At 43.1% G+C, this 19,739-nt stretch overlaps 2 protein-coding genes across 2 annotated transcripts; one reads left to right on the top strand and one right to left on the bottom strand.

The window, feature by feature from the left end:
* Positions 1–2,942: 2,942 nt before the first annotated feature.
* hsd20b2 (hydroxysteroid (20-beta) dehydrogenase 2) lies at positions 2,943–7,316 on the top strand. Its single transcript, XM_076750807.1, has 11 exons — positions 2,943–3,437; positions 4,068–4,114; positions 4,301–4,376; positions 4,498–4,608; positions 5,012–5,079; positions 5,210–5,254; positions 5,382–5,416; positions 5,510–5,591; positions 5,711–5,776; positions 6,964–7,113; positions 7,210–7,316. The coding sequence occupies exons 1-11, from the start codon at positions 3,287–3,289 to the stop codon at positions 7,306–7,308; spliced, it is 930 nt and encodes a 309-aa protein (XP_076606922.1). The 5' UTR covers positions 2,943–3,286; the 3' UTR covers positions 7,309–7,316.
* Positions 7,317–7,536: 220 nt separating this feature from the next.
* On the bottom strand, positions 7,537–18,260 carry slc12a9 (solute carrier family 12 member 9). Its single transcript, XM_076750806.1, has 14 exons — positions 17,938–18,260; positions 14,329–14,560; positions 14,096–14,230; positions 13,875–14,012; positions 13,444–13,746; positions 13,201–13,308; positions 12,819–12,930; positions 12,559–12,716; positions 12,388–12,470; positions 12,173–12,297; positions 11,282–11,474; positions 11,003–11,177; positions 10,005–10,151; positions 7,537–9,889 (listed from the first exon to the last, which is right to left on the bottom strand). Exons 2-14 carry the CDS (start codon positions 14,531–14,533, stop codon positions 9,060–9,062), a joined length of 2,712 nt encoding a protein of 903 aa, XP_076606921.1. The 5' UTR covers positions 14,534–14,560; positions 17,938–18,260; the 3' UTR covers positions 7,537–9,059.
* Between the last annotated feature and the right edge of the window lie 1,479 nt (positions 18,261–19,739).

Consider the following 19,739-nt stretch of genomic DNA (forward strand, 5'->3'; position numbering starts at 1 on the left):
AAGGTCCCGGGTTCGAATCTCGCTGCGGGCACCGGGTGTGTCCTCCACCATGCTTCGGTGCCAGCTGCTCGAGGAGGGCCTTTCTGTGTGGAGTTTGCATGTTCTCCCCGTGTTCACCTGGGGTATCCTCCGTAAAAATATACCCCCACTAAAAACATGCAAGAAGATCACCACCTGACCAATGGTGACGCAGAAGAATGGGTCCCCGGGCGCCGGTCTGGCTGCCCACCGCTCCTGGTCTGCTGCGGAGGAGGGACGACCAGGATGGGTTAAAGGCGGAAGTCAAATTTCACCTCCGTGTGCCGTGCTCGCATGTGTGTGTGACAAATAAAGGGGAATGTCTCCCCCCGATTCTTCTTCTTCTTAGTCATTCAGCTTTTGCTGCTGACTGGGGATTTCCTGTAGCTTTTTAACTTGCACAACCTGACTAGAAAATACCATCTCACAATGTTCCACATCAGAGACACTGAATAAATAAGTTAATAAATGCCCGATCACTAACACACCTCCAACCCACTCAACTCTGACAAGCTTCACATTTCCATGAGAGTCACACAGTTAGAAGGCTAAGGTATTTCCATACTGTGTCCTTCTAACTCCACCACACCCTCAAGACATTGTATATTTCACTGGGTGAACTGTCTTATCCACTAATGTATATACTGTAAATATTATAAGTATTGTAAGATTAAATATGAATTTACATAATCTAAGAGATGAAGCTGCACTTTCTATTGCATGTTCTCTTTATGTTCACCTTTGCACTGGTGTGCTCTGGATTTTTTCTTTGACTTTTAAACATGGATAAAGGGAAATGTCAAACAGATTTCACTCGTGCAGAACTACACTTCCACATCAGCAAGTCTCAGTTGTACAGGTTGTACAGGCACTGTAGATTTCTCTGTGAACCGCAGGTCCAGCCGTGGCCTGTTAGGGGGCTGCAGCGCCCTCTGATGGTTGCAGTTTTTACTGCCTTTTATTTCCACTCATACATTTATTCAAGGCTCACAGGCGCCACTGGCTGTGAAAGGAGGAAAAAAAATAATATATTGTGGATGTAAATATTTAATTTATGAATTTAATTGACACACACAAGATATTTTGTTAGTTTCCCTCTGTTATGCCTCCAAAAACACCTGGCCAAAGTTATTTGCAGAACAATCAGGACTGGATTAACCCACTAAATAGAAAAAAATGACCTCATTAGTTAGTAATAACTAAGCACAATTCACACTAAAATACTAAAGGCGTTAAAGCTAGATTTTAGCTCTGATGCAAGACCATCTGCCCTGTTGGTGATCTAGACTCTGCCACTCCTGTTTAAAATATGTAATCACTAAAATTACCGCCTTGTGGTTGTATGCCTCTGCCAACCAGTGAAGTTGCAGTTTACATTCATGTTATGTCATGTCCAGACTCATAATGTATGTGACCAAATGTGAAATATGGTAACAATTTCTCCTTCTGTTCCGGAGTTATGGTGCTCAACAGTGGCCAGAAAAGTGTTTATTCACAACATTACGTCACAGTTTTGGATATAAAATGTTATCACTTCAGCATTTGATCCTATGAGACATTTATGTGAAGTTATTGTCATAATTAACCCAGGAATTCTCGAGTTATGGCCAGAAACATGTTCTGCAAGGTCATTTGTAATCAGTTCATCCTAGAGTCTAAGTGAACATTTGTGCCAAATTTGTAGAAATTCCTTCAGTGCATTCCTGCGATACTTCATTCATAAGAATGGGATGAATGGAAGGACGGTGATACAACCTTAAAACATAAAGCCTCTGACACGGCTGTCATGAGTGGCGAGGGATGAATATTGCACCATCTAATACAGAGGATTCTGCATTGAGACAGGGCTTGGTTCACCACTTTGTTATTCATCTAAATGCAGTGTGAATTTACACGTGTTAAGATCATTTTTGTCTGTTAGAAACAAGGAAAGCTAGGTGACAGTTTCACATGTAATCACAGCACGATTACTTGCTTTAAGTTTATTTGTGTGTAAGCCTACATCAGCTGGACAGTGTCTCTTGTTTTGTTCACTTCGCTCAGTGTTCAAGGTCAAAAAATAAAGGCCTCAAGACCCTCAACCTAAAATGACTGGATGGATTGTCAGAGAAATACAAGGAGAAATAAAATGTTCATCTTTTTCTCATCGGTTGGATCACAGGGCTGTTTACGCATGTACAGCTGGTATCTCAAACACTATCACTCAGACGTTTAATCAAGAGCATTTTCAGTTTATCAATGTACAGATGCTGATTTTACATGAATGGGTAGGACTGTTTCTGCAGACATTAAAACGTGACAGACTGTAACTGCAGCAAGGACTTATCAGCTGACTGAAATACTGTGTCACGTTCTCAACTACGTTATTGTTTTTATCTCCATGGCAGCTGCTGGTGTCATAGTCTTGTTTTGGGCTTTACTGATTAGATGCAAGCAAGGGTTGCAAGTTGCATTGTGGGAAATGTAGGAGCTCATAATGACTTTAAACATTCTTTGCTGGAGTATCCCATGACGGTAAATTTCTTGTTTTAGTGATTCTGTGCTGTCTCTTTTCTTAACTTAAAAATCTTTTTCAGATCAGCTGAGGCAGACAAGCATCTTTTTGCAGGTTGCAACAAGTATTGTTCAGAACATCCTAGAAAAAGCTCTCAAACTTCAGCTGTACACAATACATTTTAACAGTTTGAAGACATCATATACCCCAATCAGATGATCTTTTTCTATCAGCAGCCTTTAACATTTAATTTTCTTATTTTCTTGCAACATCCAAGCCTGCATGTGATTTTTTTTTTAAACAATCTTATTATTCTCATTGTGAAATGGCCTGTAACCAGAAAAACATGATCCTCAACGAATATTTAAGCAGCCAAACCCTCAGTGTTTAAGGAGCGTGCGACCTCAAACCATGGAAACAAAATGAATACACAAAGGAACAAAGTCCTCAGGTGATCCTGACGGTCTTCAGAATGCTAGATTGAGATACAACACCGGAAGTCGTCGAGGTGGCTTCTTCTGCAAGGTGTTTGGACAGAAAATGATGTAGTATCAAGGTGGTTTGAGCAGTTCCCTCAGTTCAGTCTGCAGGGAGTTTCTAAGGCTCAGGTGTATCGTGTGGCTTTAGGGCTGTTGTTCCAGTTCCCTCGTGACAGCAGCACACAGTGAGGGGTGGAGTAGTGTGGGAGGAGTACAGTGCACAAGAAGTTCACATTTTAGACCTTTGCTCATCGTGCTACAAGGGAATCCTGTTCAGTCCACACTCAGCTGCAAAATGTCATATACTGACGTACTGGCCGTCATCGGGGGATTTACTGTTGTTTTCCACCTGCTGAAGTTGGCCTGGAGATGTTGGTGTGGATTCAGAGAGTATGTTTTGTCAAAGCTTTGGCAGGTGGATTTAAGAACATACGGGAAATGGGCAGGTAATATCAAAGAAAATGCACTTTCTGTCGTTCACAAGTTACTTTCATAGAAAAATGAATTATTACCAGTATCAGACTTAAGGTGTTTGCTACTATAAAATTATAGGTAATGTAGCTTTCACTCACTATTGTGTAAGTGTGTGTGCATGTCTGTGCGTGTGTGCGAGTGTGTGTGAAAGGCCAAATGCAAATGAGAGCAGTCAGCTCTGAAACAGACGGATGATGCTGATCTTGTGTTAGACAGTGACTTAATGAACATCAGAGAACAGAAAGGTTTTCTCTTAACATTCCACTGGCAGCACAAACCAGACTTCCTCTCTGAGAGAGCAGTTTGATGAGCAGCTCGATAACTTGTCCACATTCCTACTTAATGGGTCATTTCCGTCCTGGTGATGGCAAACTCTTTTTTTTTTTTTTTTTTTTTTTACTTCTGACACTTTCTGAAAAAACTATGGTTCAACGTTTTGAACGGCCGGGTTTTAGTCATGCAGACTGTTTAAAATGCAGAATTGCATGCAACGTTTTTGCCAAAAGGACAATATAGAATTTAAGAATGATGAAGAAGAAGATGATTGTAAATGAATGTGAAATAGATTCATCTGACATGTCTGTGTTTTCTCCTTTTTGCAGTTGTCACTGGTGCCACGTCTGGAATTGGTAAAGCTTATGCCAGTGAGGTGAGTCTCCAGCTTCCCTCATCAGCGATTTCTCTCCACTTTTTGGTCCAAATTTCAAGCTTTGAGCATTGGACAGTTGAGTGATATTTGTGAAGCTGGTTTAGATTGAGTGTTTTCATCAGTGCTGAGTCTTGTTGTGGGTTAAGAAAGCTGACCAACTTGTCTGTCTGCATGTCGCTGTGTAAGCTGGCACGAAGAGGCCTGGATGTTGTTTTGGTAAGCAGATCTAATGATAAACTTCAAATGGTTGCCAAAGAGATAGGTGAGTCAAATGAAAAATTATACTCTACAGCTGTTTCCCAATCAGAGAGGACACGGTTGTCTTTCTGTGTGCAGCTCCGGAGCACTTGCGGTAACCTAAAAATACTCCTTGTGTCCTGCAGAGGATCATTATGGACGAAAGACTCGCACCATCCAAGTGGACTTCACAGACGGCCACAGCATCTACCCTGTTATAGCCAAAGAACTGCAGGGACTGGAGATTGGAATTCTGGGTAATAGGACAACCTCACAGTTGACAGGACTCCAGCAAGTCACAGCTGGACAAGAAATAGTCCCTCACACAGGTGGATTCTGTTACCACCTTTTCCACATCTCCACCCTTGTGCTCAGCTGATCTCATGGTGTCCTGGCTGTAGCTTCATATTTGCCACACAGGTGACAGAATGGTCGCATCCAGCTCTCGACAAGACAGAGAAAAAGTATAGTAGTTTTGAATGTAAAAATATGTTTTTACATGTTGTAGGCTAATTCAACCAAATGACCGTGAGCGCAAGCAAATTCCTCCTGAACCTTGGCAGACCTAAATTAGCAGTGTGTGTCTGAAGACAAGAAGACTGACGCAAGACAAATGCTTCCTAACGATGGTTCTGGTTTGTGTGCTTGCTTCCCAAACAGTTAACAATGTAGGAATGACCTCTTCTGATAATTTTGCCTATTTCCTGGAAATGCCTGATGCCGAAAAGGTAAGTTTTGCAATGCAAATGTCATTTTCTGAAGACTGGATGATTTGTTCCTACTGACTCAGACTGTTAGAGGTCACGTTTGTCTCTGGTTTTTAACTCACATATTTCCCTTGTGTGTTTATTCTGACAGAAAATCACTCATCTTATCAACTGTAACACGCTGTCTGTCCCACAGGTAAGATGATGCATTTATGAGCATGTTTTATCATGTCTTATTCTGCTGTATCTGAACACATGGTTGGATTATGTAAATAGCTATTGCTACATAATGAAACATCATGATTTATATTTTCTTCACTCAGATGACTAGACTGGTTCTTCCAGGCATGCTTGAAAGGTATTGTCACAAACATCCAGAAGCTAATGGTGAGCATGAAGTAATGAGAACAAAGGATGAATTTATTGATTTTTGTCTTCCATCTCCTTCTAGAGGGACAGGACTGATCATCAATATCTCCTCTGAAGTGGGCATCCACCCACAGCCTTTGTTGTCCCTTTATTCTGCTACTAAGGTACTTCCTCATCCACATATTCTGTTATTTACATACAAACATTCATTCAAATGCATCCCAGCCAGGTCACACTCACTGGTCTGCTTGCTTTGTGACTTTGACTTTCTTCTTTATTTCAGATTTTTGTGAGATATTTCTCTCAGTGTCTGCACGCTGAATACAAGTCAAATGGAATTATTGTTCAGGTAAAGTACGCGACACCTAAAAATTGCAATGCTCATTCACATGAACTCAAGTGGAGAAGATTTAAAATACTACAGAAAGCATGGTCTTATACAGTGAAGTGTCTTGCCCTAAGTGCCCTAAATTTTATTTTTTTTATTTTTATTTTCTTAACATATATTTTAATGTTAAGAAAATTGCAACCTGTTACCAAAACAAAACAGCTTGTCTCTGGAAAAGAAAAAGTTGACACTTGATTACCAAAAATTGATTTACCAAAACTGCATTTTCTGGCTGATACATTTGTGATAGGGATCACTTAACTTCACTTGGCAAAAGATTTGCATTGAGTGGGATATTTTACAGTCAGTGCTGTCCAAACTATGGAGATAGTTCCTAAAAAAGACATTTTTTGTTTTTTTCTACTGCAATTTCCTATTAATTATTAATTATATAAGATTAGATTTTAATTTAATCTTAATTGGCCTTTGTTCATGCCAATACCAGTGTATTAGTGATTAGCTAATATCAGCCAATTTATCAGCCCAAGCCGTTTATTGTCCAGCTCTTACTTACAGAGACACACTGTCTTACCCTTAATTCATCTAAACTGAGTGTTGAGTAAAACAGGGCGATGAGGGATCCACTTTAAGTACAGGTTTAACTGGATTTCAGGACACTGGAAATGTCATCATGGAGGCGGGAAGTTATATCCTGTGAAGTTGCTAATGAGGGTAAAAACAGAAAGGAATGCAGAAACAGATCATAGATTGTTTACAGGGAGAGGTCGACAGATTTTTACCAGATCTTATCCAATAAAAACACAGTATCACAACATCACATATAATGTGCAAGATCAACCCACCCAAAATGTAGCCGCATTTATATGTTTATTTATTTTTGCCCTTTTTTAAGCTTTTATGGTTAGACAATAAGCAAGAACAAAGCATTCAAGCTACATCTGAGGCTGTCGTGTATGCAGCCAAAGACTAATCTTATTAACAGTGCATTTTTATTGGTTGAACAAACATGCAGCTCATAAACGAAACCTTTGCCCCCTGCTGCTCTCACTGACTCAGGTTATCTTCCTGTTTTAATCCACTGCATCAGATACACTGTGGGTCCTGCTGGACGGGACTGCTCGTTTTATTTTTTTCATGTGATGTAAAGGGAAGTTCAGCCTGTCAAACCATGGTCCATCTCTCCCCAGTGCGTCGCCCCCTTCCTGGTTTCCACCAACATGACAAAGACCATGACAATCAACTTCTTTGTGAAGAGTCCTTCAGGGTTCGTCCGGGAGGCCTTGAACACTGTGGGTCACTCCAGCTACACCAGCGGCTGTCTGCCCCATGCGCTCCAGGTCAGAGACATGACAAACTACCGTATCAGCACTTACAAACTGTCAGCTGCTGCAGTATCTCAACATCTCTCCTTCTTTTTCCCCGTCATCCTGCAGGACATGGCGTTCTCGATACTCCTGCCGGACTGGCTTCGTATGTCATCAGTCTTCATCAGAAAGCTACGAAACCTCGCAAAAGACACCAAATATGAATGACAAGTGTGCAGGGAAAAGGAAAAGCTCAGTGAAAACGAGGCGTAGCCGTGTGCCTGCATCTGCACACAGGATGAAATTCACTCGATGAATAGATGAATAAATAAACAGATGAAGATTACTGGCATGACTGAGTTTTGCAGCTAAATGGAGGCATTATAATAGAATCAGTGTAGGTTCACTTTTCACATACATGAAATGTATGTAAAATTATAGCAAGACTGCTGTAACACATAAGCTACACACTACAAGTAAATACTGTGAAGTGTATTTATTCTCAATTATTTTATTTATCTTTAGAGCTCCTCTCTATTGTTTCTATTAAAATTTACATGATTACTCTTGAAAAAAACACAGACATGATCTCTGTTTGTATTGCATTAAAGCAATCTTTTAAATACATGTTTTCTGTTAAAATTTTACAGTATTACAGTAACAAAGGTAACAATACACAGTACTTTTGACATAGATTTACTCCTGTGACAAATAGCAGTGTAATGTGTACATCTACAGACCAGACAAGTGTCACTCCTTTAAGGCTTTCTCACTGATCATACATACATACACACATACATACACATGACCACAACTCTACATGGAACATGCCAAAAGGGGCAAAGCCAAGTCGTGCAAATGGCTTTTTCAGGAACTACATTTTTGTGTTTTGTTCAAAGCTCCATGTGAGTGTTGCAACACTGTAAAGTTAACATGACAAGAATGCAGTAACATTTTATGCTGCATTTTGTAAAAGTGCTACATTAACAGTTGTAAAAATGTGACAACTTGCTCTGCTTTCAATCTTGGCTGAATCACTGTTGGACCTGGTTCTGACTGAGACTGGATGAGGATGGACCTCCACATTAACCATCAGTATAACCCTTTTTGGTGTATATTCAGCATCATGAAGGACAAAAAACAAGTGCATTTCTTTCAAGTTAGCACATACAACAGCAGCAATGCTACTCGCCATTCTGAGGTCAAACTTACAAAACCGATCCCTTTGGAAAGACTAGAGGTACACAGTAAAAGAAAACGTTTGCAGATGTGCATTGAAAACAAAACTCATGACATCAGCTCAGAAACAATAAGTATTTGGGTCCAGTAACCAGCAGAAATGTGAGAGTGTAGGAAGAAGCAGGCAGTAAAAACACACACACAAAAAAACAATGATTATGCTTTAGCACAACACCATTTAGAAACTGAAAAAGGAAAATAAGTTCTTACTGCAGTCAAAATACCACAAATTCGTCTTATCCCTGAAATCATATATGGACATTTCCATATTCAATGTCCTAGACAACCCGTAATGCTCAAAACAAATTCTATTTTTGTTCTGAGGAACCTTTGACACTTTGTTTATTTCTGTCTCATGTTAAAAGACAGACCTAAAGCTAATGCAAACAAGAGGTTATATCAACATAAATCACACCTGCAAATATTAGTATTCTCCCTTTGCTTGGCTCAAGCCAGTTCAAGTACATGAAAATAGGAAAATATCCTATCTGAAAACAAAAACCTAAAGTGGCTGATTTTAAAAATGCACTCGACTGTGGTCCTTCTCTAAGCTTCAATAAAACTGCAAAAAAAAGCTGCATTAGGTGAAAGTACAGTAACTGGCGCTACATACTACACCTTAGCATCCTCTTTTCATTACATTATGTGTTAATTTTACATGTAACCGGAGTTTATACTTGCGTTGCCGCATGTAGATTATCAAATGATATAATGTGAAGAAAACTCACGAGTGCACATGCTCACAGATCAGTGTAAGTGACGGGGGTGACACCGTGGATCAGGAGCGTTGGCCCTAAACTATTGGTCACTGCTTCCACCTCAGCCAAGTACTGCTGCGACTGGCTGTGATGAGCGGGAGGTCGAGGTAAATACAGGAAGCGAACAGCAGCCTGCGAGCTGTGCTCCATCAACATACAGTTCACAGCGGACAGGAAGCCCTTGGACAGAGCTCGCGTCGGCTCCTCGTCCGGATGGCTGTGGTGCTGCACCACTGAGTCCCACGGCACGATCTTTATCGACGCCCTGATCCTCAGCTTCCTCAGCAACTCTCTGAACGTCTCCTCGTTCACCACCCAGCCCTGGTCACTGGACTCAGTCTCCACGTTCAGGAAGATTCTCATTCTCGCGTGGCGCCACTTGTTGGACATGTTGAGCACACAGGCCATCTGCAGCAAGAAGAGGCTGCACACATCCTCATAATCACGGCTGCCTGGCTGGAACAGGTTGAGAGGCCACACATCTATCGTCCGCTCCGACCCGTCGACCTTGCTATCTTTACCCTCTCCCTCTAGTTGGAAGAAATAGCGAGCAAGGCACACGTTCTTGCTCATTTTAATGGCGTCAGAAACGATCCCTACATATTCCTCCGGCGATAACCAGCGTGGGCTCTCGACGTGTCGGACCGGGGGGAAATGGGCCTGCAGTGAAGGCAAGTCCACCCCAAAATTATACTCGCCTTCAGTCCCTTGTCCCACTGAAGAGTCACAGAATGCAGTATCTTGCAGGAAGAAGTCCTCAGGAGTGCAGCTGTCATAGAAACCCAAAACCAGTGTGTTGGGCTTCATGCCACCTTGTAGAGAGGAGCAGAAAAGAGTGCACACGAGTCACAGAGTGCAGAAAAAGCAACGTCATAATCTGTACTGAGTATGTCCATGTGAGCTGGGATAAGAGACATCAGAGCTCACCAAGGCCTGTGATGCGCAGCAGATGCTGTGTTCCCTGTCTGACGGAGAGAGAAAGCGTCAGGTCTACAAAAGCCTTCACCCCGAGTTTATCAACCAGGCTCAACCAGAAGTTGTACTGCTGCTGGACCGGGTCTGAAGGCAGGGTGTCTGGATTTGAATAAGACAAACGGTAATTCAACACAGGGCTTCATTTCATAGACGCAATTCTACTGGACACATTTCAGCATGACTGCAGAAAAGAGGTAAGTAAACAGTGGTGGAAGAAGTACTCCATTACAAGAAAAAATCCGGCATTTGACACTTTTTTTTTTACTTTACTTCAGTAGTATTTTAAAGTAAACGTGATATATTGTAAACCTGATATATTATTATGTATTACATTATTAGATGGTTGATATTGATGCATCAATGCATAACTGTCGTATGAAGTGGGGTAAAAGTATAAAGCAGCATAAATTGAAATCACTCAAGTAAAGTACAAGTACCTCAAACGTATATTTAAGTACAGTATTTGACCAATTGTCACTTTCCACCATAGAAATAGTTTGTAGACATTGTAATGTGTCCTAATGGTCACCAGGGGGCAGATAGGCAAACTGTGAGTTCGAGTGAATAAACACAAGAATATATCAGTTGCTTTCTGTGCCCTTGGGTGTGTCACACTATATATTTTCTTACAGTTTTGAAAGGATAATACTTATTTAGCAAAACAATCAAGGAGCCCACATTTGGCTGGTTTAAACTCTCAGCTCTGATGTCACAGCGCTTCATCGAAAACATACTCTCTTATCAATAATGCAAGACAAGCAGCAGATGGAAAGTGAAAGCCCTACAGGTAGCCTTCCACCATGGAGTTCAGGTAAAAGAGTTCAGCTTCAGTGGGGGGTGGGGTGGGGTGGGGGGAGGAATGAAACCACAGAGGAAAATGATTCAAAGATAAGAATAATTTAATACTGTTAGCTGCAGATGGCCAGCACAGACCATCCACAGAGAATTACCCAGATCTCCCAGCTGCACGTGGCCCAGCACAAACAGCCCTCCCTTCTTCAGCTGGTTGACAAACAGGATGAGCTGGCAGGAAGAGCGAGGGTTGGCCACCATTAACAACACCTGCGGCCTCCAGAACTTCACATGGTCTTTCCTCACATCCAGCATCAGCAGATACTTACGCACCTAAACCAAAAGGAGGACAGCGCTGCTAACAAACCAGTCTGTATATGTCTGATTGTGTGCGTGTGTGTGTGTGTGTGTGTGTGTGTGTGCAGGAGTCCAGATACCTGATGGAAAATGAGAGCCTGGCTGATGTAGCCCCAGCTGCTGGTGGGCGATCTGTAGTGGAGGAAAAGCAGCAGCAGCAACAGGAGCACGATGCTGCCTGAGGAGTACACGGGGTTGATGACGAACATCATCACTAAACAGCTCAGAATGCCCAGCAGGCAGGTGTGCCAGGAGAAGAGCTGGAAGGTCGGCCTGTTAAACACACAGCGAGCATGAAAAACAGAAGCGGACAGAGGCAATAATATCACTTTTACTGTGCCATAAAATATATGACAGTAATATAACAAGTGAAGCTGATAGAGTTGTTAAACTAGATGATGTGGAGTCTCATCTCACTCTCTGAGCCTGTGATCTCTAAAAGAAAACACCTTCCTTTATATACCGTTTTCTACTAACTGTTTTGTCACTGGCAGCCGCTAAAACCTTAAGTACTTATCTTCATTTAGTACAGTTTCCTCTGCCAGATCATAAAGTACCATCCAACTCCTGGGTACTTCATCCCCAAGAGTCTTTTTCAAGACTTCACAAACCATAACCCGGTACAGCTCGATCTTTGTGCAGCTCCAAAATGTTTGAGTAGTCTGCAGCCAAATGTCGAGTTTTCTCTACTCCTGACACTCACTTCGATGGTGCAACTCTCCTTTTCACAGTAATCTCTTAGTTGTCAAAATCTTAAAAAAATCCTCAAATTAGCTTTTTTGTCTCAGCCATTAAATTGTGATATTTGACCTAATCAGTGGGTGTTTTGTTTTTTTCTGAAACATCTGATTCACTGTTGGATTCAGTTTAAGGCTGTTGGAAAATATGATCATAATGCCTACTGCAGAGAGACGTCACTAAAGATGACCGATTTCTTATTGTTCCTTTAATAGCGACTGATCTTTTATTACCTGAAATTTGGAGCCGACGCCCACTCAAGAGCCAAACAGGCCAGGTCAACCGCAGCGTAGGCAAGCAAGTAGAAAACAGTCACCAAACTTGCTATAGCATTGAGCTCACCTGCGAACACTACACACTGAAACACAAACACACCACAGACCACAGCTTAGGACACGTCTTGTGATTCTGAAAATACGCAACCGTATGCCACAGAGACTGCGCTCACCTGTGCCAGACCCCAGGTGTACAGCACTGCCACCCACGGATTCCCCGAGCTCGATGTGATGGCAGCTGGAGCTAATGGCAAACCTGCGAGGAGACAAGCGCCTTTCAGAAAATGACTCACACGCATGCAAAGAAGGCCCCGATATGATGAGTAAAAAACCTCAAGCCTCACCAAAGAGGTCATCCAGAGCAAGAGCGTGGAGGATACGGGACGCGCCGATCATAGTGCACATCGCAGCTGACAGAGAGGCGCAGTATATCCCGATGGTGACGAACGGAGGCCAGATGTTTATTTTCTGGAGGAACCCATAATCCTGAATCAACAGCGTCCTAAAGAAAAAGAACAACCACTCATTTGTGTCGTGACTTGAACTTATTGTTGATCTCTCTTTTAATATTAATATGTAAACACTCTTATGGAGCATTTCAGACCTGTCACAGGTGGCGCTGACCAAGATGAAGAGGAGGGCGTAGACTGTGAAGGTGTAAAAGACAGCTACGATGGTGCCTTTAGGGATGGAAATGCTTGGAGTCTTCAGCTCCCCTTCAGGGACATGTGGCATAAGAACAAACATCAGGGTGCGTTTCACGTTTGTGTGTGTGTGTGTGTGTGTGTGCCCCTGTGAGAGTTATGCTATTAGATATTATATCATTGGATTATTAATACCGATGCATTAATTTGTGAGTACCGTTTTAAGGCCAAGTTACTCAAAAATGTAATGAGACATACAGCGAATCAGCCAATGTACTGACTGACAGTCGATGAAACCCTTCACTGCAACGTGATTATACATGTAAGACAACAAGCTTCAACCTGACATGTTGGCTCCAGCCATGATCCCCGTGCAGCTGGTGAACATGACGGCGAACACGGTGGCAAAAGACATGACAGATCTGGTGCTGTAGTCCAACGCGTAACCAGCTGCAATGAGAAAAATGAGGAACCACAGCAGGGCCATTAAAAGACGCTTCTAAATTTATAAGCGTCACAAAGCTTTGCTCGTGAACCCACTTTCACATCCTCACTGACATCAATCTGGTGGCCCCCAACACTCACAGCCCAGGTTGTTCCTCAGAGTGGTGGCATTAAAGCCGGTGTAGCTGGCGTTGTAGTGGACGGTCTGGTTGCCGGACCTCTGGTGGGTGATGACAAAATCTCGAGGCTTGACCGCTACAGAACTGATGAAGATGGACAGCAAGGATACGGTGACCACCAGCAGGATGACGAAGGCGGTGCGGGAGTAGATGTGGGCGCCCACCAGACACACAAGCAGACACAGCAGCAGGACGACTGAGGAGTAGAGCACTGTGTACCAGTAACCCTGAGGGAGCACATGCACCCCCCCAGACAGAGAGGACTCTACGACAGAGGAAAACAGGCAGAAAACTGAGAGTCCTCCAAAAAATGCATATTCATTTATGCTGTTGTAGGAACAAAAGTCGGATGTTAGTTAGCTAGAAAATTACATAACAGAACTAAAATCTTACCAGGATCTGAACCAAATACATCAAGTATCGCCTCTACAAGCCCAAGGACGTACTCTCCACATGCACACACTTTGGCCAGGAAGAACATCAAACCAATGCTTCCTCCAAACTCTGGGCCCAGAGACCGGCTTATCATGTCTGGTCACATTTTGTTAAGGCCCATGTTTCAGCTGAAAGTGAAACTCAAGAAAATTTTGAACATGTTTGTTCTCCAAGGATACAGTAGGCTCCACCACCTTGTATGGCACCATTGGTGGAAATGGCACAGATGGAGAGTATTGTAAGAGATATGATGGTGTAGGCTACGATCAGCATTAAAAGACCCTGTAACAGCCCGGCATGGCCGACCACAAACCCTGCAAGAGAGATCGCATCAGTGTCAGTCACCGTCACTTATAATGTACACGATGTATTCAAACACCCACTGTCTGCAACTCGAAGCAGCATCACCCACCGCTTCTCAGGAAGAGCACGATGCTGAACATGGAGAGGATGGTCGGCACCATCACCCCAAAAAAAGTGTTCAGTTTGCGGGGGTCTTTGCTTGGTGACCCAGAGTTGGTCTCAGGGGTGGCGTCCGACTCCGCGCCACATGCGCCTGAGGTCACAGTAAGACCACATACCCCTGAGGTGATCAGAGGGGTGCGTTCGGTAGACATGGTTGGTGAAGAGCCCGTCTGCTTGGCCTGTGAAAAAGAAGTGAGTGAGGACAGGTTTCAAAGAGACCCACGGGCAAACGATCTCTTAATTCATCTCTCATGCACAGTTCTCCTTTTTCACCCTGCTTAGTGTAGGTATTTAGCACAGTTAGCTGTGCAGAGTTTAGCACAGTTAGCTTATAGACTGGAGTCTGGACCCACCATGAGCGGGGAGCACCATGGGATTGTTGGCGTTTACTCTGCGGGCAACGTAACAAGGCTCAGCAGCCTCCCAGTGAACACGGCAACTATGAGGGGCTATACTATCGGATTATCACCTGTTGAGGTACACAGTGATATTATGAGACAGGACGGGCTAGGGCTAGCTGGTTAGCATGCTAACTTCAGTAGATATCTCTGCAGCACAACACATGGATGTCTTTGACATGTCAGAACTGCTACTTCTTCACATTCTGCTGACAATCTTAGTTCCTTTTTTGGACATTTTAAACTAAAATTCTTACATATTGCACCTTTAAGCATTCCCGCCTCATTTAGGGACAACATGAGACCATTCACTTTGTCCTGCAGAATATGGTGTCAGATTTCATCATGTATGCAGCTACTTGATGTGCTGTTCTCTGTTTCAAATGTAGCAACAAACCACAAACACACAGGCAGCCAGCCTTATCGTGCATAAGCACACAGTATCATTTTTTTTACCCTTTTGTGCTTCCTAAAAATGAACACCATCATGTGCACAGTAGCACATGTGAAGCATGTGATGCATCGACTTGTGAATGCAGCCAGCATCAGATAAACAACCCGCTCACTTGAAAGAGCTGCATTCAGTTCACCAGCACTCAGGTGCCGCACGATCACCTGATGCTAGGATGATTCATTTGACCTGTTCTTTTACTTTCCTCCACTCAGTCGCCTCTCTCCTTTGCGCCCCCTCACAGAGAAGGGGCTGTGAGTGAAGTTTTTGCGACTCACTCTTCTTGAAGAAAGCTCGCACCTCAGGTCGGTATTTACAGTCAGCTGCTTCACAGCTGCTTGTTTGTTTTTACATGTAGCTCACAGCAAAGAGCAGACACACATCTCAGCTGAGCGGCCTGAGCGTGGCCCTCTGCGCACAGGTGACCTTGGTTGTCTCTCGGACGCCAGCGTTCACCTTTGCCATTGTTCCTGCATGAGGCAGCTTTCATCACTGAGGCTGTTGGTCAGTTAGTAGATGATATACAGGAATGACATGATGGAGAAACCTGAACTAGGGCAGAAGTTTTACACCACAAAGCACGATGGGACATGAAGACACATAAGCTACTAACTATTGTATGGATCACACCCAGTGACTGGTTTCCTATGTACAATTTTCACATCATTTTGAAACCAGAGCTGAAACAATGAGGCAATTAATTGATTTGAAAATGAATCGGCATCGTTTTTTGCTAATTGCTTAATCGTACTAAAATGTCAAACACTCACAGTCTCTCAGATGTGAGAACAGGCTTTGTCTCATATGACAGTTAATTGAATATGCTTTGAGTTTTAGACCGTCGGCCATTAAATGCCAGCCTTTGGAAGACTACAGTGGATATTTTACATGATAACTGGATTGAAGATAAATCCAGAAAATAATCAGAAGACGAATCGATCATATAAATAATCGATGGTGCAGCCCAATCTGACAGATTTCTGAATGTGTTGTGTGCGATACTGTACAGGCATTAACCACTGGCTGACTAAAAAGCCCTTTAAAACACTTTACCCAGTGGATCGGCTATTTTTAATGTTGTTGCGCAACGTAAGTCTCGAGTACAATAAAAACTGATGAGACACTCTTTCAACCCCACCATGGTGAGATGACTTGTCAGTGGTTATAACAGGGAAGTTGAACTTTCAGTGAGAACTGAGTACATGCACTGATCCCTATCCAGACACCCCCAGAACATGATGAGTGCTTGCTTATATCTGATATCTGGTCCTGAGTTTGTAGAGTCCTGCCTTCACACCCTGTGCACTGTCATTGGCTGGAGGCTGCACACCAACTCTCCAAAGGCTGACAGCCAGAAACATCCCCGACACAGCAAAATAAGAAAAAACAGGCAGAGTGCAGCGTCTCTGCAGATGCAGACACCAGCACACGCTTCTCGTGGGTCATAAGTGATGAATGAGAGGGATTATTTTTGAATGAGTCTTTACATTTTAGGAAAACTGTACTCATTCTGCCTTCAAATGTTTAGTTCCTCTATTGAAATTGATGCTGAATGTATTTAGCCTCACGGTCATGTTCAGTAGGATGCTGTTATTATGAAGGCGTATTATGACCATTGTACAACGAATAAATAAATAAATATAGAGTCGGGGGAGGGGGGTAATATTCTGAGAAAACACTCACAACTTTATGAGAAAACACTTGGATATTCTCTGAGATTTAAGTTTAATATTTACAAGAAAAAAATCACAAATGTCCCAGGAAAAAAACATATTCTCTGAGATTATAAAGTCATAAATTTGGGAGAAAAACTCAGAAAATTCTCTGAGATAAAAATCACAAATGTAGAAGAAAAAAAAAAAAATTTTGGTCAAGGAACAACATCACTTCATTTTGCAAGGCTGGGTCAATCTCATCATACCACAGATGCCACCGCTGTTGTGTTTTCCACCTGCAGTGGATGATCGAATCACCGACGTGGGAATTGTGGGTGCTGAGGGACCTGCAGCATCCCCTAAAATCTGGCATAATAAAAACCATTCATTGATAAAAGTCAAAACTTATAGTTATTGTGAAACCTGATGTAACTCTGCACAACTCTCCGGTTTATCTGTGAGGTTTATGAACTGGAGGCTGTGACCCCCTAACTCTGACCAACTTCCAGCCCCAAATTCTTTTTTTCGTCCTGCAAGTTTTTTGTTGTTAATTTGTGAGTAAACTTACAACTTTAATCTCAGAAATTCTTACTTTTCCTCATCTTATCACCCTCCTCCTACAGTGGCTCTAACAAACTTCCATACGTTAGTGTTGCACTGAGCTGACGTTTCTGATAGGGATGCAGACCGCCTGAAGCCACGTAAAAGCCCTTCTCGGGGTCCGTGGACCATACGTTAGAAACAAGTCGGTTACTAAAATAAATCACCGTTTCCATCATCTATGCGTAGCATGAGGGTGGAGCAACTGCGGCAGACAAACTTTGCGCTTTTTGCGGGGCAAAAAAGGTAAAAGCGTGGACGCATACTACGCCACATCTGCTGCTGCGTCTCACATGAATGTCTGTTTACGTTCTCAGAGTCTCTGTCAGGAAGTGACCGCGCCGGCGGCTCGCCCAGCTGTCAAAACACAACGCACCCGGGCTAAAGCGCTCCTGCACGGTGCAAGAAGCCGCACTGTCCCCCCCAAACACACCGACGACAGTCCAACTCACCCCGCTGAACGTCCTCGAGACAGTTTCACACACTTCCTGCTTCAGAGTCCTAGTTTCTGTCCTGAGTCGGTGTGTCTCTGCGAGTCTCAGCGGGATGTTCCTGGAAGAAGATGTCCGGAGTCAGATGCGTGGTGGACGTTGAGATGTAGCCGCTGCAGGCCGGTGGACAGGGCAGAGCTGTGGCGAGAGTTTGACGCCGTGAAAGATGTGCTGCCCAATAACAACACGGCAGCCATGGCACGCCTCGTTCCCCTGTTATTTGTTCAAAAGTGTCACGGGAGAGCAGGAAGCGCCCATGTGACTGCCGAAAGGGGAGGGCGAGAAAACCCCAAATATGAGCGAAGCTGCCGCATGTGTACAATAACCACACCCCTTATTCCCAGGCCAGTCAAACCTCCGTAAAGATCAATAATCACGTCAAGTGGAGCCGTTTATCTGTTGTCTGCACTTAAAAGAAGCTGAACTGCACTCAGACTTTACATGAGCATCTAATATAAAGCTGTACTGCAGGCTGGGCTGTAATGACACTTCTCTCCACCAGGGGTCACTACTGCGACAAAGATGACGTCCATATAAACGGCGCAGGACTAACCTGAGACGTCAAGAAAGGCTTTCATTCAAATAATGTGTTTTTTTACACAAAAGAAAACATTCAAAGAGTTAAAATCTGATGGATACAACAGTCTATACAATCCTGTATCCATTCTGCAGCAGGAAAACAAACCATCACCAAATACTAACCAGGAGGTTGATTTAGGACTGGATGATGGTTACGAGAAATAAAGGAAGGCGGGGTCTACTAGGCCAACCACTTGTTGGACATGCAGCATTTCAAAGAGACACCACATGCCCCCATGACTTTACAGTTTCCTCAAGAAATGGTTTCCAATGCTCTGCCCATGTCTTATGACAAACATGCAGCAGTGTAACGTTCTCTGGCCGTAAACAATCGCCTGCAGAGAAAAACAGGGACTTTATTATATGTCTCCTTTTTGATCATATTCAAAAAATAATTTCCATTAAACAAGACAGACAGGATAGATACATGTCAAGTTATACAACATAAAAAACACTTCTTTGAATCTTCTGTTTGTTTTTTGTAAATACGGTCAATTACCTAGTAAACACTTGGATTTATAAGAATTTGCAAACATTTTTTTGCCACTGCAGGGTGCATATTGGATCACAGCTGGCTCCAAACCAGTTGTGACATCACAAATCCTCCATACACGTCTTAAACTCAGATTTAGGGGGAGCACGGAGAAACTGTGCCCCTTCAGCAGGTGAATGTGAAAACAGTCTTATAGTAGATATATAAATCTGCACCATTCTGAACATTGAAGTCACAAAAAGCAAAACATATTTTGGAGTGGAGGGGGACTTTAAATAAAACATATGCAGACTAAGGGGATAACTCAGCATCATGTGCAAAATCCAAGTTATTTTAAAAATCCCATACAAAATCTCCACGAGCCCCCAGACCCACTAACTGAATCAGTCTCAGCAGACCAACTCCCTTACCCAGCCATCACTTCAACTCTTTGCACTGTGATGTCTCGTTCAGGGGGGTGTCTGTATGCGCATTCTGTACATTTGCCTTTCACAGTGGAGAGGTGAACATTTCTCCACCATGCTTTCACACACTTCCCTCACTGTGCTGCACTCTGCTGAGCTAGAAATGACCCCTGAAAGTCCCTGACTTGAACAGCCTACAGGATCCCTCTGAACAGATAAAAACCGATGGAGCATGTGAGGAGGGGATCAGACCTGCACAGTGGTCTGTTCAGAGGAGGGAGGGGGTC

This window comes from Chaetodon auriga, chromosome 15 (assembly GCF_051107435.1).
Source record: "Chaetodon auriga isolate fChaAug3 chromosome 15, fChaAug3.hap1, whole genome shotgun sequence".
NCBI lineage: Eukaryota > Metazoa > Chordata > Actinopteri > Chaetodontiformes > Chaetodontidae > Chaetodon > Chaetodon auriga.

Excerpts from the sequence above, each read along its gene's own strand:
- hsd20b2 (XM_076750807.1), top strand. The coding sequence starts at position 3,287 with ATGTCATATACTGACGTACTGGCCGTCATCGGGGGATTTACTGTTGTT. Across the intron at positions 4,115-4,300 it reads GTAAAGCTTATGCCAGTGAG|CTGGCACGAAGAGGCCTGGA; the intron begins GTGAGTCTCCAG and ends TCGCTGTGTAAG. Across the intron at positions 4,377-4,497 it reads AATGGTTGCCAAAGAGATAG|AGGATCATTATGGACGAAAG; the intron begins GTGAGTCAAATG and ends TGTGTCCTGCAG.
- slc12a9 (XM_076750806.1), bottom strand. The coding sequence starts at position 14,533 with ATGTCTACCGAACGCACCCCTCTGATCACCTCAGGGGTATGTGGTCTT. Across the intron at positions 10,152-11,002 it reads CGTGCAGCTGGGAGATCTGG|ACACCCTGCCTTCAGACCCG; the intron begins GTAATTCTCTGT and ends ATTCAAATCCAG. Across the intron at positions 9,890-10,004 it reads GCTGCGCATCACAGGCCTTG|GTGGCATGAAGCCCAACACA; the intron begins GTGAGCTCTGAT and ends CCTCTCTACAAG.